The sequence below is a fragment of the Protomyctophum bolini genome (assembly GCF_963924005.1).
Source record: "Protomyctophum bolini genome assembly, chromosome: 17".
Taxonomy (NCBI): Eukaryota; Metazoa; Chordata; class Actinopteri; order Myctophiformes; family Myctophidae; genus Protomyctophum; species Protomyctophum bolini.
The window spans coordinates 29,293,422-29,317,946 of record NC_137878.1 but is presented as its reverse complement, the minus strand read 5'-3'; the positions used below and the strand labels follow the sequence as shown (position 1 = coordinate 29,317,946).

General features: G+C 39.3%; 2 protein-coding genes and 1 long non-coding RNA gene across 3 annotated transcripts; 2 read left to right on the top strand and 1 right to left on the bottom strand.

The window, feature by feature from the left end:
• Positions 1 to 6,244: 6,244 nt before the first annotated feature.
• On the bottom strand, positions 6,245 to 11,392 carry meaf6 (MYST/Esa1-associated factor 6). Its single transcript, XM_080786969.1, has 7 exons — positions 11,077 to 11,392; positions 9,647 to 9,762; positions 9,418 to 9,505; positions 9,268 to 9,313; positions 8,960 to 9,149; positions 6,764 to 6,797; positions 6,245 to 6,668 (listed from the first exon to the last, which is right to left on the bottom strand). The coding sequence occupies exons 1-7, from the start codon at positions 11,164 to 11,166 to the stop codon at positions 6,654 to 6,656; spliced, it is 579 nt and encodes a 192-aa protein (XP_080643095.1). The 5' UTR covers positions 11,167 to 11,392; the 3' UTR covers positions 6,245 to 6,653.
• A 2,870-nt stretch (positions 11,393 to 14,262) lies between these two features.
• LOC308331420 lies at positions 14,263 to 15,317 on the top strand. Its single transcript, XR_013965597.1, has 3 exons — positions 14,263 to 14,339; positions 14,487 to 14,610; positions 15,210 to 15,317. It is a non-coding gene; the product is annotated as an uncharacterized lncRNA (long non-coding RNA).
• A 1,017-nt stretch (positions 15,318 to 16,334) lies between these two features.
• stpg1 (sperm-tail PG-rich repeat containing 1) lies at positions 16,335 to 21,979 on the top strand (the record flags this gene model as incomplete). Its single annotated transcript, XM_080787188.1, is given in 9 exon segments — positions 16,335 to 16,438; positions 16,825 to 16,956; positions 19,300 to 19,405; positions 19,547 to 19,588; positions 19,591 to 19,647; positions 19,804 to 19,978; positions 20,498 to 20,666; positions 21,367 to 21,557; positions 21,906 to 21,979. Coding segments are annotated over 9 exon segments (1,050 nt in total).
• Positions 21,980 to 24,525: the final 2,546 nt, after the last annotated feature.

Genomic DNA, 24,525 nt, shown 5'->3' with positions numbered 1-24,525 from the left:
CTGTGTAGTATTAGTTTGAGACATACTGTACAGGTTTTGTGTGAGCTTGTACTTTACAGCATTTGAAAGTATTGTAGTTTCAGTGTTGATTATGGTCATGTATGCTTAGGGACTTCTAGCATAGCTGCCACAGAAACATGCAATGATATACTATGCAATATTCACAGCTATAATATAAGCAATGAAAGACTGAAAAATGCATAATGCACTGCTTAACATGATTGTCTTTACCAACACTAAATTAAAGTAGCAATGTTTCAACACCTTGTGGATAATATATATTTTGTCACAAAGTGTACTATAAGATTTTTTTTGTACTGTACAATGACATGCCTTGCGATGCTTTTGCTAACAAGATGTCAGGCTTCAAATCTCTCAAACATTGTGGATCAAATAACACAGAAAATCAGAAGAACAGAAATCATCTGATATTCAACATTTTTGTATAGAACATAAAACAGGAAAAGCATTACTTAGAAAAAGCCTTCTCTCCTAAAGAGCCCTCTCTACTTCTCTACTTCTCTACTTCGAAACAGTTGCTCGTTCTGGAATCTTTCAAAGGGTAGTCCCTAGTAGACCTTCCCCTTATTATATCTTACATCAGTGATACTCAACCTCAGGCCCGCGGGCCACATCAGGCCCGCGGGACCATTATGACTGGCCCACCAATGAAAACTCTAAAAAAAAGAAGAAAAAAAATCTGGAAAATGAAATAAAAATAAATAAATCTGAATGAAGTTATCTTTAATTACATTATTATAAGTAATACTATTAGAGTTGTACTATTACTCAAACGAAAATAAAAGCTTGGGGGGGGAGATGCAATGCAAATGAAAGACATATACTGTGTATCCCTATTCCCTGACATAATTTTATAGATAAACGGACAGAATTCTATTTTATTTGAATGATGAAACCCAGCTGCCATTAATAGTTGGAAATGGAAATGGAAATTGCGGAAATTGTAATTGCGGAAATTGTAATTGCGGAAATTGCGGAAATGGTGGAAATGGAAATTGCGGAAATGGTAATTGCGGAAATGGTGGAAATGGAAATTGCGGAAATGGTAATTGCGGAAATTGCTCTTCACTTATAGCTATCTATTTTCAGGTAGATTGTTTTATTTTACTCAGTCAGCCATATCACTACACATTTTTTTCATGAAAAAGGTCATAGCTGGGTAATCTATTTTCAGGCAAATTGTGTATTGTATTTTATTTTACTCAGCCATAACAATTTATTTTGTAATGTGGCCCACAGGTAAATCTATTTGAGTATCCCTGTCTTACATAATCCCCATAACCTTTTACAGTTCTATAAACCCCTGTGTTGACCTGATGTGATTGTGTTTATGCAGCTAAACTAGGGTCTGTACTGTGAGGTGTCCACGTCATAGCAAAGACCACCTAACATCAATGTTGATTTGACAAACTGGCAAGATTTCCCAAAGATTTTACATGCTATACCGTATGTAAGACATTTCCCAGTTCTTCCGATGCTTATTGAATTAACCCACACATGGACTTAATATTTAAAATGCTATATAAAAAAGCACAACTATTTCATTACTTCAGACAATAATAGCTTGATCCACAAGTAAAAAGTAATAATATTCTGAGCTAAAGAGAAAAGCAACATTTGTGGCAGCTAGGGTCAGCGGGACTCAAAACAGCACTTTTAAAATTAGGGACTTTGTGTGAACCATACTCTGAAGGAGAGGAAAATTAAGGGGCCAGCCAGAGCCTCTGTATTTAAATATAGGCTAGATACAGCTGGGATTGACAAGTGCTGACACTAAATAGTTGATCTGCTGAACTCGATCCAAGCCACTTGGTTTAGCTCCGCTTTTAAAATGGGACGTTGGCTGTCATGCTTATCTTGAACTATCACAGAGTAGTGCATTCTAATCGTGTGTTTATTGACAGGTTCCATTTGTTATTCCTTTCTCAGTGTCTACAGTGTAAGTGCAGACAAGACTGCCTACGTCTCTGTATCCCACTAAAATCTTATCACAAGATCAACCCTTGATGAAAAATAAAAGGCCATGTTGTGCTGTTGTTCAGCTCTGGCTTTTCCCATGACTCTTCCTGAAATATGTTTGACCTTGTTGTCCGAGATTTAAAAGATCATGTTTGGTCCCAGGAGGAGGAGGGGACAGGCTTGAGAAGCCAGGAGAAGCTAGTGAATCTCTGTGGCAAACATTCATGATTTCACTTTCACATTGTCAGGGTTGGGTATATGATGGAAACTAGCAAGATTAGTGTAAATGCGCTACATTACAAAAACAAAATGTGTGTGCAGCTTTGTGACTTGATATTTGAAGTCATTGTACAAATATCAGTAGATTACAGTTAACAAAAAATGGAAATGATGAGGTTGTTAAAAACAAACATTAATTTATGCAAGGATTGTTTGTAGAATGGGTACAGGCAGCTCAACGAATGTACAGGTCAATACAAAATCTGCTAAGACTTGTTTACATAAGGGTCCTCCATTTTAAATTCATCAGAATTGTATGTATTCAAATAGGCTTATGGGTCCATTTGGTTACATTTGTACACTCTCAGAGTTAAATTAACCCTGAGTATTTTACTGTGTAACATTGAAGGATGTGAGAGACAGAGATACTATAAAATGTTTGTGGGTGAGAAGAGCATAAAGAAAATGTATATACAGCACATATCTTGAAATAGCAATTAATCTAGGTTATACATTGTGATTGTGACATTTAAAGTGCTGTAAACTGGAATACAGTGTCAGTTTAAGTTGTACATTTGACGTTCTGTTAGACACAAGTCACACTTCTGTGTTCCACACTGGATGGTGTATGTAGGCTATGGGGTTTTGGCTCTGCTGCTTGTAATTGGTGTCTGAGAAAAGGGCCAAGTGTATTGGCTGAATCTGAGAGCCCATCAAGGTCACCATCAAAAACACACCCATTACCTCCCTTTTTAGCTGTATTTTTGGATTCATAAACTTTACTTTATAAACTTTAAACTTTACATCATCAGGAGTTCAATGTTTGTCAGGCCAATGACCCCTTAGCTGAGAGAGAGATGAAGCCGGTACCCCCACTGCATATTGGATTCATGATAGTGTATTTTCAGACGTTTAACCACTTCAAACCCTCAATACTTTGTAAACCTTTCCTTTGGGTTCGTACTTGGTCTGATCTTTTTGCCCTGTACACCAAACCTGTTTGCTGTAAATAGCCAATGTACCGTGTAAATCTTCTATTTTCGGCTAATGTTCCCCCCAAAATAGGGATGAGAGGTGGTTCAAGTGGTTAATGTAAAAATAAAAAATAAAATAAGTCCCCATTACACAAAGATTTGGAGGCCCCACTGCAGTATCTCTGAAGAACCCCTAGGGCTTGAAGACTCCTGTCTTACATTACTAATATACACTGACGTGGACAAAAGATGAAATACCACTCCGATCTATCAATACCCAGTCTAAGCGCTCTTCAGACTTGGCTAGCCACAGGGGAAGGCATAAGACTATAGGCTGCATACCACCAAGCCCTGGTGAGGGGTGGTGAACCACACTCATACCCATATGCCAACTTTCCTTCACACCCACAAACATGTCAGAGTCTCACATCCTTCAATGTTACACAGTAAAATCTGCAGGGTTAATCTAACTCTGAGTGTATAATCAAAGTTATGAATAAAAAACACTGAGGATTTTACTGTATATGTTGCTTTGAGATACCCCTATAACACACAAGTGAAATAGCTGTACATAACAAATAATCACAAATGTATGAAGGAAATCAATATGTAATTATAGATTACAGACAGTAGCCTATAAAGTAATCCACCCAGTCCTAACCCCTGGTTCTATGGGTAACTTAAAAGCTTTCAAGAACCACATTCAACAGAATTCTGCTGGTGGAAGCTGTTAAAGCAATCAGAGGCTCACAACAGTGACCACCCACAAGCTTGACTGAAGAGGGATTTGCGTCACGGTCACGTGATGCCATTTATCTCTCTGCTGTTTTAGGTGCTAGTTTTAAATGAATGTAGACTCTTACATTATCCAATAACTCCCATTCAATTAAGTCCTGGTAGGTTTGTGAAATAGTCATCCCCACTCATGACTTAAAAAGTAATTGTAGTTACAGGTGGTCAAATTACAGGTACAAGTACAGGAAATCGTTGTGGCATCCAATGGCATTCCATGAGTCTTGTTAGACTTATTACCCCATAATACATTGTATGTACAGTCATGCCTCATTACGCCCCCCGCCCCCCACCCACAGATTACAACTGGAATGTTATCTAGTGTGAACATAAAACAAGTTTCCAACCTGATCATCCTCGGGGCACATTTTAAACTGTAACTGGTAAGTGAGTCATGGACTCAAATGTAACATAGTCTGAACCATTCCCTCTTTTAGAGTTGGATGGTAACTGAACGGGAGGAGACAGGGTGGGGATAAAAAAAATAAACCTACTGTGACACAGTCTGTGGTTAAGTAAAGAAAAATGTCCAGTATGTCTTAGGAACCCTGTATTAAAGTACAGCATATATAATCATCCATTAAGAGCACTCTCCAGGTAAAGACTGCAGTTCATACTGAGAGCAAAGTGCTCAACCGTGTCCCCACAAAAAAAAGGATGACAGGAATATGCATGGTAGAGGAGAGACTGAGCTGTTGGGATGCCGGAAAAATAAAACACAGTAATTGTGTCATACATTCCAAATGAAATGTGACTCAAAATGGTGTGGCAGAGAAAAGCATAAAACCGAGGAATGCATTCCAAGGATGTACGTCTCCCAGACAGTCCCTCCATCATCTAGTTTGTCAGCAGTTCCGCTTTGCCAGGGTATCCGTGTTCATCCTAGCAAGATCCTTTTAGACAGTTCTCTGCTTTAATACTAGGAACTACTACAGCTTCTTAGTGTTTGTAGCTGTCCCAGTTATGGGTATGCTGTAATATTTTATTTAGCTTATTTTTCTGAAAATGCATATGGTAAATTGTATTTTTGTTATGGGCAACAAACTGTATATTTTGGTATTTGTCTGGTAAATGCATGGTGAGATAGTGCCATCTACTGTGCTCTGTATTTGTGGTCTGTTTGTCTGGTTCATGGGCAGGTTGAATTAGACTCACCTAAGCAGCTAATCACCGATTTTCAATCACCTGTTGGGTTTGGGCAGAACAAACAGAGCAGAGGTGAAGAGAGGAGCTCTTTCATGTCAGAGAGTCTCCACAAAAGATAAGAAAGAAAATAATATAAAAAAGAACAAGAACTTAACTGAACTCCTAAAAGTCTGTGCAGAAGGCGCATACTGTACGGTATGTTCCCAGTTGTTTTGTTTCGTGTATCGTGTATTTGTTTGTTTGTGACATGCGGACATTTCATTGTGAGAATATGGACAATTCATGGTCATTTAAAAAGACAGCATGACTGACTGACAAGGGCATTCATAATTCCATGTAATAATTCATTGTGGTTAAAAAATATTGGTTAACACATACTGTAGTAGATTTTACCTTCAGAAGTGTAACTACACTAAAAATGACATTGTTCTGTTTAGTGTTGGTCGGTTAATATTTTAGCACCACCTAGTGAAATGTTTATGTATTTCATGGTGACAACAGCCAAAGATAGTTCTTATGTCTAGTCCTTAATTACACCATTTTACTGAACAATAAATCAGCAGCATAAATTAATTTAATATCTCTTGTGACTAAACGCCACACGGAAAAACAGCCCTAACTGATGTAAAGCAGGCTACACTGTGTAAACAAACATGGGGTTGCCATACAATCTTGAGCAACATCAAGTCGCTCCTCACTGTAGTGGTTATAGTGGTTACTATTTTCATAAACTAAACTCACACTGTGAGAACTGTCACAAAGGAACGCAATAACAATTTCATAATGTTAGTACGTAAACACTCGGATCATATTTGGACTTTAAAAACAAACCTGTGTAAACGAATTCCGTCATCTCAAAACAATTGATGAGGAACGTAAATAAGAGTATAAACTCGGGAGACATCCAAGAATTTGTTCAAAGCCTCATCAAAGTTAACCGGCCTCCAAGTTCCAACTGCACATGACAGGGTTATACAAGAAGCAACACTGGTTTAAGGCAGTAATTACAGTCTTACAGGGAAGGGAAATGCCAATATTATCCAAGCTATGACCTCTCTCTCTTGCCATAGGCTGTTGTAATTACCAAGACCACAATTTATAATGCCCTTAATTCATATTTAAAGACAAATGATAAAAAAAGTTTGTTGTTTTATTACAATTTTATGCTAAATAAGTCTTGAAATAAAAGCTGGGGCAATAATAATGATCTACAGTACTATTACTTACAAAAAACAAAATGTTACAATGGGGAAACATGACAGTTACATAATAAATATGTTTTAAACACTATACAATATGGCGTTACTACTAGGCTGGGCCTGTAGTAACATGCAAGACCATTCATCTTTTACTGTAAGGTAAAAAAAAAAAAAAAAGCATAAACACAAATGTATCCAAAAGTTAGCAAAGGGGAATGTCAATTTACATGGTACAGGCAGAAATATGACAACCAACAAAGGTGTACAAAGTCCAGAAACTGTGACCATAGGCCTCCTCTGTGTCCAGGTGTTTAGGTCTATAATCACGTAGGCATCTTCTTTATTAAGTTGAATAGTCCTGTGACGGAGGCATGATTTTAATAAAATACAGTAATCGAGCACTGTATCACGACTAAAAATGATGCACTGTAAGAAATTAAGAATTCAACTTACAGCTCTTGGTTTCTTGTTTACTTTCATGTCAAACCTACAACAGAAAAAAACAAACCGGTTTAAATTAGATATCACACTGAATAAAAAGCTTTCCCGTTTCTTTTGTTGCTCAATGTAGCCATGGCCGAAAAGCAGCACTGCTGCAGTGACAGACACTAACAGAGTCCAGACCATAACAAGAACACCTGTTTCTTTTTCTATGTACGTAATCTGTAGCCTCACCAATCATGTTAAAAAGCACTAGAGACGGTTCTTTATTAACCAGCTAAGAATAGGACAACTTGAGCCGTTGGAATTAATCTGGGGTTGACTCGAAACTTGAAGATGTGTTGATACTACAGTATTACATCTGAAGTATCTAATAGAATCCAGAGAGTTGCATGCTGATGTGTTATATAGAATAATTATGGCTCACGAATGAAGTGCTGAACATGCAGTATGACGGAGTAACTACCACTCTTAGGGCCCTACACACCGTGGGAGTTGTATTCATGCAATTCATTTAATTCGCCCGAAAATATACATTTGTTTAACTATTTATGTCATGGGTGCTTCCCCAAAGAAAGCAAATAATAAGCAACTATTAAGTGATGCAATTTTTTTGTTGAGATTTTTCACCACAAATAAAAAAGGCATCAACCTGTATGAATTAGGCATCAACTAAATATTTAAAAAACAATATATATATATATATATATATATATATATATATATGTGTGTGTGAAATACTCACATAATTTTCACATTATTTATTCATCGCACCCCCGGTGTGTAAAGACCTTGCAAAACTCTACGTCAACAGAAGCAGACGGAGAACAAGAGCAGGACAGAGACGGTGGAGAAGTAGGATGGGGTTTGCAGTCAGCTAAGACCACAGACATAGAATGATAGACGCCTCATTCGCCGCTGCAATTCATTGGAGTGACCTGTATCAAACTGAGGGCGGAAGTGCGCCCATAGTTATATGGACATGACTCATGAGTCTCAATGCGGAGTCACGTGACTCACTTCCCTTCCTTGGCACCAAGATGGAAGCTTGCCCTCACTTGAGAGCATTCGCCCCAGAGCCGGAAGAGGCGACTACCTTTCTATGTCTATGGCTAAGACCATGGGAGCAGGAAGTAAAATTTCAGACTTACTCAAAGTCATAATCAAACATGGCAGAAGGACTGGGGGTGGGGGAAAGGGTCAGCATTAGGGGAAGGAAAAGAGCAGCAGTAGTTAGTACAACAATCAGAAGCTATGTCCTACTTAGAAAGATTGTGAAGATTATGCCATAAATTAAACGAGGCTGTGAAAATCTGTAATTTGTTTACTGTAGTCTCTGAAGTGGAGATCATTTCTCATTGTTTACATTAAAGTGCACCTTTGATGACAAAACAAATTCTATCAAGTACATGAAAATCTGACATAAACTTCCCAATTTTCCTCTTGTCAAAACACATTTTACATGACCATTTTACAGCATTGCGAGTATGAACTCTCGATATGCAGAACACAGACCAATTATTTGTTTTGGCCCTCCTACTAACGAGACATACTTCACAGCACAATGGTATTGCACGGCCATTCTCTGCACGCGTGACACTTTCGCGGGATGGAGCACAAATTAGGCTTGATGGGCTACAGCTGCGCGAGCATCTCCCTCTGGTCTAACCACAGCGACTGTAGGTGTGGTTTTGACTGGCTGCTTTGAATTGCCATTATTGTTTATACACACACACACAACAGAAACCAAGGATTATATATTTCAAGCGAGAGATCAGACTATAAATACCAAGCATTCTTCCTCCACACTGCGGAAAAACAGCATCTGTAAGTTTGCGGTGTTTTTGCTTTTAACATTTGAGTGCAGTGACCACTTTTCCATTGCATCTTATGATCAGTAGGGTTCATGTGGTGCCAGCCTGCACGCACATACTGGTTCTTCTCGAGTGCGATGTTGTCTGATAAGGGGTCTATACTAGGGGAGTGTTGTTGTCATATTCATATCCTCTTCAATAGAATGATAGGATTCATGTTAATGCCAAAAGTTGCCTTATAACAAAAGGGTAATACATCGACCAAAGCAACTTGCAGTTCCATAGCTCCCGATTCCTCTGCATACTTTGCATTCTAAAGAACAAATGGGAGCTACTTACTATAAGCCTAATGTTTAGAGTCTAAACTCAATAATACTTTTCATTTGTATCTAACCTGTGTCTGTTCTTGTTCTTCCTCTTCTTGTGGTTGCCATGGTGGCTGCCTGAGGAGGACGAGGCAGCTTTCTGTGGCTTCATATCCTGCAGGGTTCCGTCTGCGTCCTCCGTGTCCTCGTGACTGGGCTCGTTCTCCTGGTTCTGGAGGTCCGGAGAGGTGTCACTCTCTGTGCCACTGCCTGGCTCACCTGAAGGTGAAAAGAAAAACAGTACAAACTCAGCACCTCATCCTCCAGTCGGTCACCACAAAAAGTTAAACTGCCGATGCTGTCAATTTTAGTATATTCATGTTATCTGGTGACTCACGCTTTTCGTTCATATGATCTGGTATACCGCCAAGTGCACAAACCGCCTGTTGAACAAAAGAGAACACCCTGTATTCTCACTTTGCATCAGGTGAAAGCTGTTCACCTTGAATATACTGCGATTATTTTGAAAAGGGAGAGAGGCACTCACTGCAACTGAGGTGACAGACGACTTGCTGAACAAACGCTCTGCCTCTTTGAATTTCCTATTTCTTCTGTCCGTCTTACTGTTGGAGTTCCTATTACGAAGGCATAACAAGACAACAGCATGAAGTGAGTCGAGCAAAGGTTGCCCTTCTCGCCCCAATGTAAAACTCCATTTCATGACTTTTCCTTTATAATGCATCTGATCTTTCCATATACTGCCATGGTTTGCTTACTTTTGGTTGGTGAGGTATCTGTCCCATCCTCTGATGATGTTCCCATACATCTGGGTGTCTTCTAGGTAGCTGCCCTCAAATGCATAGATCTGTCTTTCCAAGTTCACCAATGTCTCCTGAAGAAACAGGAAAACGGCTTCTGAATTCGGATAATAATGCATCTGCCAGTTCAGAATGTACAGATCATGTAACCAAATGGGTCCATTTGTTTACAGTTTGTATACTCAAGAGTTAAATCAAGGGCCTGCGAATAATATGAATACTGTGGCGTGTTATAGAGAGTATGCACATGCATGATTTTTCCCATCAGGACACGCTCCCCTCATCTAGACTGAGTGGCAAAACGTTGTGTAGAATGGAGTGTTGGAGTTTGGAAGCGCTCGCCACCTGTTTCTAAATGTCACCTAATGCAGGAGGCAGCAAAATGTTGTGTTATTGAAAACAAGCACTTCCAAACTGACAATCAAATGCAGGGCATTTAACAGAAAGTAGATCATAACGTTTCTATGGTGGATTTTCATGAAACAAAAACGTTGCAGATAGAGGATAATTCAAGCTTTTCGTTCAGCTGCAATGTTGGTGAGTTTAACATTGTTTAATGCAATCAGACAGGACTTTTCTGTTTGGATGAATGGGCTGTCAAGAAAGTTGTTTTTTACCACTCAGTGGGCGTTCCCGCATAACGTCCAGGTACGATGATGTCACACGCATACCCTCTATAGCAGGACTGACTGCACATATGAAAACTTCCTTGTGGAGCACATCATGGGCACACAATGACAGGTGCAGGGTAATTAATGACGCCTGATCAGTCCACTGTGTATGTTCAGTCCACTCCAGCAATCATGTCAGACCCCGCTGGGTAGTTGAAAAGTGTAGATATTTTAATCACTAATCAAGTTCTCTGCCAGAGCAATTCATTATTGGGTGAGTACACACTGCAGCGCCACAACTTTAAATGATGGGCGGGCAGGGCATGGGAGTGATATTTGGCTGTGTTGTATTATGGAAAATACATAATATGTAAGATCACAGCCATTCTAAGACTAACAATGGCTCTAATGGATGGGGAATGTAACAGGGAATGAACCCAGAAAGCCCCCCCCCCCCCCCCCCCTTGAACAATACGTTCCCCCCCTCATGCCTACAGTTGTAGCTTATGTGTAATCGTCATTGTGAAGTGTTATTATCGTAACGTAAGAGATGCTGTCTCTGTTGTGCTAGCTAGTCTCTGTTGTGCTAGCTAACGTTAGCAAGCTAGCGCTAGCCATACAGTACAGCCACATATACCGGAAGCTCAGCTTGCTAGCTGAGGTTAGCTTGGCATATGCAGCTAGCATTCGCTTAGCATATTCCCATCGAAACGCTACAACCGTACGATGATTCTGACGAGACGCAATGTAAACGCCTGCGGGTTGTAAGTAACTTACAGCCAGTTCTTGTTTCCTCTTCACCAGCTCTGCGAGCTCCCGACGAGTGTCGGGGATCTGTGGCGGAGTCACCTTAGCGTGCATCGCCATGATGGATCTCCCTCCTCATCGAAAAACAAAACAAATGGCGCCGCCGCGGATGTTGCAAATTCTTCTTCTTGTTGATGTTTTATGGCGGGTGGTAATCCTATCATGTCGTGCAGTACCCCCACCTACCGAGTTGTAGAGTAGCCTCGGTCCCACTCATCTGCGAAAAGAAATGGTTGTAGAGTGAACCGCGACTTTGCTCAGGTCACCCCTGTATTAATAATGCAACATTAATGAAAGTTATGCAACACAAAAGAAAAGGCTGAAACGCTGTAAGCATGCAGCAGCCAGATAAACACCTATTTCAGTTAAACACCACGGCACACCACAGGTTAGACTAGGTTACAACTTACTATTGTATTATTAATAAAATAAACTCACTTAATTATTAAATCGCGATATGGTGTACCCATGGGCCACGCCTACTTGTGACGTCACTCGATGTCCCCACGCCCATCCTCCAGCCCTCAAAAAAAACATCAAAAACCACTGTTCATAAACTTCATATCATTGTCTGGCGTTCACAAAGTAAAAAAGAAAAACAGTTGTTATACGTTAAAAACAAACGCACATATTGTTAAAACCTTTCTTAATGCTGTTTCTCAGTCCCGACTCCGAGGCAGTCTCGACGTCACGTGTTCACGTGTTACGCACGTGCGCTTACCAGGTGATGGACCAATCAGAGCGCGTCTGCTGAATTTGAGCTGCACCTAAGCACCTTCAGCTTCATTCCATCAGCTGACATCTTGGAGAGCGGTCGCGTTTGCCAGTTGATCCGGAATCGACCGTTTGTAATTCGAGTTTTGCTACGGTTTATTGTCGAAGCGATCTTCCTACAGATTGTTGGCTACTGTTTAGTTTGGCGTTTTTGACTCGAGTTTTTGCGGTTTGTGTTGAAGGCTTGAACTTGAAGCTCGTCGCTCTGAACAGGTGATTTGAACTTGTTGAAGATGATGCTCAAAACGAGACCGTTAGTATTCGGCGTGAACGAGGTTCTGGAAGGAGGCGAGGGTTGCCGTTATCTCGTCAAGAGCGTCGTGGGAGCCAGTGACTTTTCCACTGTCGTTAAATGTGTCGACGTGGACACGGATGTCACCGTGGCCGTTAAGATCGTCGAAAAACAACACGCTGCTGTAGCAGAGAACGAGGTAAAGTGTTTGTTTCATAATAAAAATCCACGTTCATCCATGTTGTGATGGATGTTGTGAGCTACTTTCTGTCAAGGAATTTCGTTGGAGATAGGAAACGCTCGTTTTAAAAAACGCAACCTCCTGCTTCCTAGCGTTATGTGCAATTTTGAAACGGGTACGTGGTAGTATAGCCCCTCTCGGAACCCTACATAAAGCTTTTATGAAATTTGTTTGCCGCTTAAGTAAACAAAGTGTCAGAAACTTTACTACATTCGGGTTCTGCTTGCGGGGCTAGTGGTAGTAGTACGATGCAGGAGTCAGGACTATCCCCTTTCGGTACCCTCGGTTTAGGTTAGCTTTTCTGAATTTTGGACGTCGCTACCATAGGTTACCGCGTCCAAACTACAGAAAAGGTAACCGAGGGTTCCGAAAGGGGCTAGATTCAAGACCAGAGTGATTTACAACGAGCGCAAACAACACTATGTCCAACTTAAGCCAAGGCTTAGCCCCTCTCGGAACCCTACATAAAGCTTTTATGAAATTTGATTGTCGCTTAAAGTAATCAAAGTCTCAGAAACTTTACTACATTTGGGTTCTGCTTGCGGGGCTAGCCAAGGCTGTGCAGTGTGCATCAGTAGATGCTTGTTAATGTTAACTAGGCACTTCTTGGTGTTTGTTTTGACTGATTAAGTAGTCAAATTAGCATCTAACTAAAATTATCTTTATATGGTAAACCCAATATACTTTGTAAATTTAATTTATACAATCTTGCCTTGTAGATCTGCCATTTTCTGGATTATTTTATGAAATGTATACCATGTTTGAAATTGTTTGAAAAATGCCCAGAATGGGAATGACAGCCCAGCTGAAAGTAACACACTATAACATTGTATGTTCTTGTATTTTCAGGTGTCCATTTTGGAAACGGTGAAAGCCTTGCATCCAGACAGATGTGGATTGTTGAGCTTTCACAAGAGCTTTTGGTACAATGGACACAGATGCTTGGTCTTTGAGATTCTGGATTGTAATCTCTTAGACTTCATCAATAACAGAGGTGGACCTCTGTCATTGATGGAGATTAGACCCATCATACAACAGGTACAAACACAGATATTTCTATGGTGTTATTTTGTTGGTTTTCATCTTGCCACAGCGTTGCAGAGTGTTAACAGTTGTGTTGTTGGTTTTCAGCTTGCCATAACATTACTGATGCTACAGACTGTGGGTCTGATCCACGGAGACATCAAGCCAGACAACATCATGTTGGTCGATCAACATCAACGTCCCTTCAAAGTCAAACTCGTCGACTTTGGACTGGCTACAGATGTATCTGAGGTGCAACAAGGATGCAAGATGCAACATCCTTATTTTAGGTGAGTTGCATTTACATAATAAACATGTTGTCTTTGTTATTAACTTGTCTACTTTACGTGTATATTGTTGCTGTGGGGCAGAAACCTAGCATCTCCATAGTCTAAAAGTCTAAAGTGCATTGTGATCTTGATTCTTGTGGATCTGCTAGGTTTCTAATTGAAAATCTTTGAACAAGAAATGTTAAGATTTTTATCCTATAGTCACGACTGATCGATTTGGAACACAGGTTATTTTGTCCATTCCCTGGAAAGTAATAGTTCTGTACATACAAGGTCCACCCCACAGTGACAATATACTAGTAGTCTGTAAGTTGTCATTGCATAAGCTTTTTTGATTGCTTGAAATGTTTATTAACAGTTTGCAGAATTACAGTACATTTCAAGCACAAACTCAATACAAAGACTGTTAACTGTGTGGACGACCCAATTAAGCATTACACTTGTTTACAAGAGGGTCCACCATGTTCAATTCATATTGGCTTTATTTTATTTACGTGGATCGCTGTGATTACTTTGATTTATGTTTGAGCACCCTTTGAGTCATTTATAATTTCATATTGCTTTAATAAACCCCTTAAACGCATTGTTTTGGATCCAGGGAATTCCTTTTGTATGCGGAGCAGAGCGTGTCTTGACAACCTGGCCCATCCCGTCGCCTCTCAGTGACTTTAAGGTTATTTTCTCATGTACCGTAGTCTCTTTACATTGTATTATTGGAAGCAGCTGCCACAGTAAGCATTCCATTTGCCCTAAAAGTGTAAGGAGTGCAAACGAAAAGTCAAGTGTAAAATGTCTCACATTGTATTCTTTCTACCCACAGAGCACCAGAAGTGTCACTGGGTCTTCCCATCACAGAGGCTGTTGACATGTGGTCACTGGGATGCTTTATGGCTGCCGGGGTGCTGGGAGAATACCTGTTTACTGGAGACTCTGAATATGAAGTGGTGAGTATTTTACTATTTTGTTGTGAGCTTGTAGAATGTTGTGACTGTTGTGTAGAATGTAGATCCTATTTTTGGTAATCCAGCTAGATATGCCATTATTCTACTTTTTGATACATTGCTATCAGCAATTATGCAGCCAATGTAACCAGATCCTTTTTTTTAAAAACACTTTCAACATGGTGTCTCTGTTTTTATATATTGCTGTAGTTGGTCAGAAACTTATGCCCTACCAGTACCTACTGAGCCTACTTGATCATCCTACAGTGTCACACAAAAGCACCAAAGTAGTAGATCCACGTTTCGAGCTTGTAGATCTGCTTTAGCTATTTTTGAATTTTAATCCTGAAAAGTAACAGTTTGGACATCTGATGTTTCCACCGACAGACGATTTGTTGTATAAGTTATTAAGAGATTTGTTTGCTAGTTAATGTTCTAAAAAGTAAACATGAATCAAATCTAAGTTTTGTTTTTATTGATTAGAAAATCTGGTATTGGTTACCTGCACTTCTTCAAGTCAAGTTACATGAAACGTGTTGTATACTACTAACTGTGTTACTGTTGTGCTGTTTTTTTTTTAATGCTAACGTGATGTTGTTCAGATGCGATCCATCATGCTGAAGCTTGGGATGCCATCACAGTCCCTCCTAGATGCTGGTTCCAAAAGCCATGAGCTTTTCATCCGGGACAAACGTGCATGGAGACTTAAGGTATTGCAACTCACTCCCTCCCTCCACTGTGGCCCAACTGGTCTAATAAGATCTCTGACATTTTCTAGTGCCTTTGTAAATCATCACTGTTGGGTAGAAACCTTGCATGGAAATGGACACAAATAACCTGTGTTCCAATCTATTTCTTACAGTCTATGGTTCCAATCGATCCAATGTAGTTGTTATTTAGTCACAAACTCTTTATAATATGTTGGTTAAATATTTAGATTTTCAATATCCTAAAAGAAAAAAACGTAAAATAGGTGATCTATAACCTGTTTAGCTTATACCTCTTCTATTCTTGTTAGTTTTGTCGTATGAAAAAGTGTAGAATGTGTAGTCGCGGCATTAAACAAACTGCCCCGGCGATAGGATGGTTTCTTGTACACAGTGGGGAACTCATGTTGTTTTTGTATTGTCTTGGTGTTATGTTGTTTCTATATGTGCTGCTTTTGTTGTTGGTGTTGAACAGACCTGTGAAAATGAATATCCTTCGGGACAATAAAGATTATTATTAGAATAGGGAAATAAGTTATTAAAAAAATGTAAAACGATAAACTGCTTCAATATATTTCTTTTGTATTTTGCAGAAACTGGAAAAGATGCATCCTAAAATGTATCCTGTGTCCTCTTTTTCCTTTTTTTTGTGCAGACTCTACAAGAGTATGAAGCAGAAACAGGCTTCAAAGCTGAAGAAAACTGGGATAGCCTGGGTGGACTGGTAAGTAAGCTGCTACTGCTACTTATTTTATTTGTAGTTTCTATATTGCTGTTGTCGGGAAGAAACCTCTATTTTGACATTTTTGTTTGTCCCCCGCTTTGAGCTGGTAGATCTCATACTGAATTCTGAAAAGTCACAGTTTTGTCGGTTTTCACCGACTATTATATAGCAACATTTATTTTCAGAAAACTTTAATACGTGATTTATTTGGACAGTGGCTCATCCTTAATTGTTTCCAAACACAGGATTTTGATGATGATATGGACCCTTATCACAAGGCGCTTTTGATGGACTTGATGAAGAAGATGCTACATTGGGACGCCAAGGAGAGAATAACACCCATCCAGGTGTTGGAGCATCCTTTCATCACAATGCCCCACCTGGTGGTCCAGAGCTCCTAGTAAGTATCAATGTCTAACAAATGTACTCTAGAACCCCCAATTTACACAGTCAAATCCTAGGGTACGTGACATTTGTTTCTTAAAACAAGTGTTAAATAGCTCTATATTCTGATGGTACTCGTGTTTGTTCAGTAACAGGAGTTTCAATGTCTCTCCTGCTCTTTAGTAAACAGAAAATGCATTTTCAGCTTGGGATACCTATTTTATATATCAGGAGAGAACTTGCACAAAATATCACTTGCCCTACCTAACAATAGTGAATAAATCCAAGGTCAATATGAAATAACATTGATGGATATGTACATAGTTATGTACATAGATGAATGTATTGATATAGATTGACAGGTTGTTTTATCTAACAAATCTTTCATTGTTCTCTTAACAGTGGTCACAACTGCCTCCTGTCGCAGCACAAGTGCCCACTCCCTGTGACTCCAGCCAATGGGAAGCACCCACCCACCGTGACTCCAGCCAATGGGAGGTTGAGGAAACGGCCACTCACTACACCCACTCGCAGGTTGGGGAGGACTTTGAAGAGGAGGAGGATACTTTAACAGAAACTGCCTACTTGGAGGCTGGTCCACTCCAAAGTAAATGTTCCACAGTCCACCTCCAACTAGACTGGGATCAAGTCATTTAGCAGTTTTCTGATCTGGTCCATGGCGGATATTAACTGCGTCATGAAACCATGGCGGAAACAATGAGCACCTGTGCTCCTCCAAAAATGATTCTCCTCGGCCAGAGGCATTATCATTTGTTCAGTTTGTTATACTAACCGCTAGCTATAGGGTATATCCGCCAACCCGGAAACCACTTTCTAGAATTCTAGAGTACGTTTGGCTTGGACTAGATCATACTGGACAGTTTGGGAGTGAAATCCAGGCTTTCAAGATGGTGACACAAGGTTACCTCCAACAAGCTTCTGTTATACTGTATTCATTCTTATATGTTAATACTGTATAATATATAATGTATATACTGTATGTTTGTACATTCTTGTATATACGTGTGTATATAATGTATATTTCTATAATGTATATACTGTATTTATATGTATAATGTATAGTTTGTGTGCGTGTGTGTGTATATACGACTAATAAACTTTGGTTGAATCTTGACAAGCCATCTTTGTTTGACCACTTTCACCCTGGTGTTCCTGTTTTGGGCATGTCATAGGAGACATTTTTTAGATTGGTCATTTTGTAGATCAGCTACTTAAAAAAAAGTGTATCCAATGTGTGTTGCTCATGGAGGAGGTACATGGTGGGCTACACACCCTTCGCAGGTTAAACAATGGTGAGACCTATGGACGGCAGGAAAACGGGTGGAGATACAACAAAACTGAGATTGCCTATATATTGGTTTTTTTCACTTAAATGTTGATGAAAGGACAAGACAATTTAAAAAAAAATGAAAAAACAAACTAGGCTGCATTTTTCATCTTACAAGATGCATTCATTGAAACCCTCATACATTATTGCTAGGCTGAAAGAATAGATCCCACTTTTCCCAAATTTTAGTTTAGTTTAAGTATGAATGTTAGTTTTTCCATAACATACAGTTCCTCAGTAATGTCCATCCAATGTTCTTTTGTTGATGGGTCCTGTTGGTACCAGCGTCGTGTGATCGCTTTCTTAAGAGGATCTTGATTAAATATTTATCATGTATTGGATACTCTTCAGGGATATTTCCCAGCAATAAAAAGGAACAAGTCTGTATCTTAAAACACAGAATGGTCGAGATTGCCTATTTTAATACCCGTGTTGGAAAGTACCTTTAACCCTATAAGACCTGAGGCCGATTTTACAAATGCCTTCTAATTCAGTAGTTTGCACACTTTCACGACATTCAAAAATAACATAACAGCTTGCAGTGCGGCACAAAATGAAGCGCTGTCTGTGTACTTGTATTATCTGCTATTTTTGATGACACAAATGACACGGATGCTTGTCTGGTTTTAATTATTTTATTTCATTCAAATAGTAATTGAATTAAAGTTACTAGATTCTTCTCTCAAAAAAGGCAATCTGGGTAGCCTACAGTACCACCCTAAACCAAAACTGATCTCTGTGGGATCAATACAGGTATCTATCTATATGGACTATATTGGTTTAAATATTTAATATAAAAAGTTGTCGCTTATCTGTTATTGCCCTACCTTTAATTGAACCAAGGCCACAGTCCAGGCCAGGTGTATCATCTTTCTCTTGTATCATCAGACCTTCCTTAAGAATGTCTCAATCTTGCCCTGAAAGTGCACAGGTTCAGGTTGAAGCAGTATTAACCAATTGCATATTGGCCACGGGGTGGCGCTAAAATACAATAATGCAAACTGGATTCAGGACCAAATCTGTTTTATATGTTGTCATAGTAACATTTGTTGAAGATCCATTGTTTTTGCCTGCTGTGGTGACAAAACTTTCTATCCTACAGTAAGACTTTGATCGTTATATTTGATCAAATATCAGTGATTGATTTTGTATATTATTATGAGGTGTACTGTTCATGTTTAGATATTTCCAGGTGTTTAATCAGTAAATGAATCTAGGAAAGTATTCCTATAATTATTTAATGTTAACCTGTACAATGACATGCAGCTATGAGCTATACAGCAGCGGATCTATTAGACTCTTATCAATCTACAGTCTTGTGGTGCTGGATTGTTGTTTATTTTATTGACAGCCACCGATGAATGTTATGTCAATGTCCAGTCATTCTACTGAACCATGGGCCAGAAATATCAAGGATTGAATGATGGTGAGTTCCTCTGATTTGCTGCTGCAGACATCAATATTCATTTTCATAATGCCTATTAAATGATTAATTTGTTTGACCATTGTCTAGTCTGTGAGATTTCAAGTTATACATCGTCAGTAACTACAAAATACCAAGCGGTTGTGATAAGCAATACAGAAAGGAAGGGGTTTTCTTCACAAACCAAGAGATTCTGCTGGCAAGACAGTTTGGTAGGACAATATCAACGAGTCTACAACTTCATTCATATGTATACATATACCGTTGTACAAAATCATATCAAAATATTTATGGCAGACAGACATACAGTAGATATGCAGCATATGAAGAATAACTATTTGTATTTGCTTCAGAATGAAAATCCTGGACCAGGCACTTATGGTTCTATTGCCAAGTTGCTGAAGTCATTAGCCCCTCTTTCTCAGTTACAGGCACAGGAAGTTTTGCATCAAAGGTGAAGTTGTGAAGTCCTTATAAGTCAACTTTTCAATGGCATGTACTTTGTGGGGTCTCTGGATTGCACTTTAATTGCCAGAAAGTATAATAAACTTGCCTGGATATAATCTGCTCATTACCACTATAGGCTCTCAGATTCCCCCCTAACCCACAGAGAGGTAGGCCTACCCCTGGGCCCAACGCATACAACCTGCAGTCCTCATTGGTTAAGAACAACTTAAGCAGAGGGGCCTCCAGAGCATTCAGATCACCTGTGGGACTGCAAAGAGATGTTCCCAAGGACATAACTCCAGCCCCAAATCAATATGATGTATATGAATTATTCAAGTGCACTGGAATTATTCAAAACGAAAATCTTCAGTGTTAATGTATCTCTGAAAAATGTGGCTACATGCCATGGGTCTTTTTACTCATGTTAACTGTTAAATGTATGTAAAATGTCACTGTGCTGCACAGTTAAATTGTATTTTGTATATTAAAGTTTACTCTCCTGGATTTATAGGTACATTTCACTGGACCTGAAAGAAATCCTATAGTTGCTGCTTCATCTGCTTTTTTGTCAAAAACTAGACGTAGCTATTTTTCCTCCCCTAACACTGTAAAAGTGCCATCACCATGTAAGTATCAGTAATAGTATCATTCTTATATCATCCATGACAGCCAGTCATTTTAGATTTTTGTGTCTCTCACACTTCATGCCGCGTCGCAAGCTTGTACATCTGCTATTTTTGAAAAAAATTGATAAATCTTGAAAGTGTGCGAACTACTGATTCAGAAGGCATTTGTAGAATCGACCTCAGGGCTTAGTGGGTTTACTTTAAATATTTTGTTGTTACTTACAATTCAAGGCCACTATGAAGTGAAGGAGACCGTGATCCAGAAATGCCCCAGAGTTGCCATGTCGCCTTTCAAGTCAAAAACTCCAAGGCTCCCTCCTACACAGGACAGCCTTGTGCCAGGCCCAGGAGCCTACAACCCCCACCAGGTCCCTGCGCCAGTGAAGAGGACCATCATGCTGTGAGTAAAAACCCATGATATGAAGTCTGTGCACAAAAAAGATACCATAGCAATTTATTACCACCAGATGTGACATTTGAGCATAAGGTCTTCATTAGACAATCTTGTATGTCTGCTGAAGAGCTATGATGACATTTTCTATTGTGAGGACTTAATTTTACACTCTATGGAATTTTCGTCACCGCTAAACCCCTTATCCCTAAACTTCTTTGCCTTTTTTTACTATTTTTTATTACTAAAAACATTTTTGAATAGTTCAAATAGCCAATCTACATTGACACGTTGTGAGCTTGTAGACTGGCCTTTTTAACTGTTCAAAAATGTTTTGCAAAATAGGTTTAGGGATAAGGGGTTTAGCGGTGACGAAAATGGAGCCCAGAGTGTTTTTCAGTGCGGCTTCACCTTGTATGTTTTGAATCTATGCATGCGTTCACACTATTTTTGAAGGGCCTTCAACACCTGGTGTGTCGCCCGTGTAGTCATGTGTGTGGCCAAGTCTATGGACTTTTTACAGAATAATTTCTTCCGTAAAACATTTCTGGACAAGTCAATGGCAAACGACGTAAGTGGCGTCATGTTTGTGCATGCCCCCCAAAGTCACCCCTCACTTCTCACAAGTGTGATTTTTGTATAACCAACAATATTTATTATTATTATTATTCACTGGGCTATAAGTCCATTTTCTCAACTGTCTTTTAAGGAAGCGACACTATCTGACGCTATCAGCCCCTCCTCTGATTGTTCGCAAGAGCCCTCTGTTACCTGGCCCAGGGCAGTATGACCTAGTCAACTATGACGGACCACCCAAGCACCTCATGTCCTCTGCTGTGTTTGTATCACATACTAGACGGATGATCCAAGAAAAGCAGGGCCAGGGCGGACCAGGCCCAGGTACTCTTTCAAGCCCCTTATACTTTACAAGACAAAATGCTTTGTAAATTACAGTGGTGCTATTTCATTTCTGTTGAGTCTGTTCTGAATTGACATGTAATGATACCCTTCAGGGCTGCACACGCAACAACAGTTTGTAATGGGAAATGATGCCAGTTGCCAATATCAATACAGTCAGTGTAGTCATGCAAGGGGATACAAGGTTGTATATAAAGTTAGTCTTAGTTCTCTCATTTCTAGCTTTGGGATGGTCAAGCTCACGATTATTGAATGGACTGTGTTAGCCAATACGGCATGAGAATTATTTTGAGTAATACTAACTCCCCCCACCCCCGACCCCCTTCTCAGGTTTCTATGAACCACAGACACCATCAAAGCGGTCCTTCTTGTACAATCATTCCAAGATCTGGATTCCTACATGAGACACTCAAGGCAGCTTTGTGTGGGAGTTTGTAAGTGTGGCTGAGCGCTTATGCACGTGCATAAACCAAGTAACAGTGACAACATTATATCTGTGGGGGTGGATGAATTCCATGGATATAAATTTAGACACTTTGCAAGACTGTTTTATTCATCTTTGACTTTGGCAATCCCTCCCTTGCTCACACATATTTTTGGTCTACAGTCTGACTGACTGATGAGCTATAATTATTTTACAAATATCCGGTCGTATTAATGGAATTGTTTATTAGTAATTATCATGTGTCAACAAGGCGATTCAATAGATACTGTACAGAAAAAAAATGTATGTCAAGATTCTGAGAAAATGTGATTTTCTCATCATGACATGATATACTGTAACTGTTGCTTTAGGCAGGCAACTGTCTAAAGAACTGCTGGTCTGGCCAATGATACAACACAATAATATAACAGCTGTGGTTGAGATGATGTGACCATGCCAACTGTTAAGGCAGAGTGGAGGGTGGTGAGGGACACTGAATGTCAACAATGCCCCTGACTGGACCCAGAAGACAAATGGACAAACTCTATGACTTACCGTATTCATTATTATTATATTGTATATTATTGAATATGAGGAACATCGTCATGGCAATATTTGCAACATTTGTATTTACCAGGTGGTGCTTACAGTACCTCTATAAAGAAATATAGTATAAGCATAAGTTTTCTTGTAAGTCTGTGTAAGTTTTCTTGTGAGAAATAAGCTAGAAATAATTTGGAGTTTTTGCTTAGTGCTCACTGCTCACCCTGTGGTGTCTGCTCACTCTGCTGTTGATACCACGGCAACTGCACACATGCTTGTGACTCCCACAACATAACAGCTGTAGTTATATTCAGACAGTGACTTCAATAACAGGCTCTCCACAAATCATATCCTGTAAAAAACATTATACAAATGTCTTCCGATCTGCCTTTTAGAAAAAAGTTTTACAAGATAATAGCAGCTTTTAAAGTACTGGGATCTGGATGGCACAGAAAGCTCTGCCAGTATATAGAGTGGGAGTGCTTAAGGTGATATTATTATTCTCTGTTTTTGTTTGGCAGTTATAACAGGGTTAAATGTAGTGTCCTAGTGGTGATGGTAGAGTGAGGTATCCACATTCCTCAATGAGTTTATGGGAGGCCCCTCTCTAAGTTATAACCAGTGCAGGTAGGCAAGTATGAACAAGTATTGCCTCAAGGGAAGCCTATTCAGACTGCCTTTTATTGTCAGGATAGGTATAGGTGCTCGTGAGATACAAGATGGGAGGAGGGAAGTAAACTACACTACACTCTGTACACTTCAGCACAAGAAAGTTAACGTGAAGCCACAAACATTCAGAAAGGTATATATCTAATATCAAACATATTTGAAAGCATTCTACTTATAGAACAGAATTCCCCTCGCGGTTAGGTCTGCGCCCTCCGTTGAGTCTTTTAAATCACAACTTAAAACATTTTTATATTCACAAGCTTTTCCACCACCGACATGATCCTGCACCTTTTCTTTTAGACTATTCTATCCTATTTTTCTGTTGTTTTATTATTGACGTCTTCTACACTGTATTATATTGTATTGTATTGTATTGTATTATATTTGTGAAGCACTTTGGTACAATGAGAGTTGTTTTTAAATGTGCTATATAAATAAAATTGATTTGATTTGATTTGATATAGATGTGTGGTTTCATATGAGAAAAGGGGACCACAGGATGTACAGGGAGAATACTACTGTGCTCAACAACCACATAATCATCAACAAGAACAACATTATGACATTAAAAGCAGATGTATAACAGGCATGCAAATCACATGCAAGCATAGAGCACATGCATGGCACATAAAGCAATGATTGAGTCTTAAAGTATGAATCTAGGCTAAAGCACATTCACAAAATTAAAAGAAAGCCATGCATGGAAATGGTGCTGGATGAATACAAATGGCCTGTATGATAGATTCATATTATGGATATAAGCATTTCAAAACATCTGCATTAATGAAGTGTTCTAGGTCTGCAGTGAACCTTTTGATTTATCACCATGCAGTGGGACAGTGATTTGGGTTGATAACTTGATATTTTCCCTGTCATCATTAATATCTCGATATCGTCATCAGTGGAACAAAGAGTCTATTCATTGATCATTGATTGAATTGAATGACCTCAAGTCAAGGGACAAGACACAAGGGGAAGGAGATGATCACATGTCCATGGAAATTGCATGACTTAATGTTTTCTTCAAAAGCACCACATGCATTCACCATGGTGGAAAAACATTAAAAGGGCCTTTAGTGTGCTGTGCTGTGCCGTGCTGTGCTGCCTGTGCCTGTGTGTCACACAGAATACTAGGCTACCTATACTTTAATGTTTGCACTTTTCACTTTTCAAGCAAAGTTTCAAGCATTTATTTTTTTTATACTTATTTTAAGTGGAAAGTTAATGTAACTAAACGATTAAAACGCACCATAGTCACTAGTAGGCTACTCGGCTGAAGTTTTATCAATCAGAAATTGAAAGACTACTCTCTGA

Coding starts and splice junctions, on each gene's coding strand:
- meaf6 (XM_080786969.1), bottom strand. CDS start 11,166: ATGGCGATGCACGCTAAGGTGACTCCGCCACAGATCCCCGACACTCGT. Junction 9,763..11,076: donor AGAGGAAACAAGAACTGGCT/GTAAGTTACTTA, acceptor CTGTTTCTTCAG/GAGACATTGGTGAACTTGGA. Junction 9,314..9,417: donor CGTCTGTCACCTCAGTTGCA/GTGAGTGCCTCT, acceptor TTTGTTCAACAG/GCGGTTTGTGCACTTGGCGG.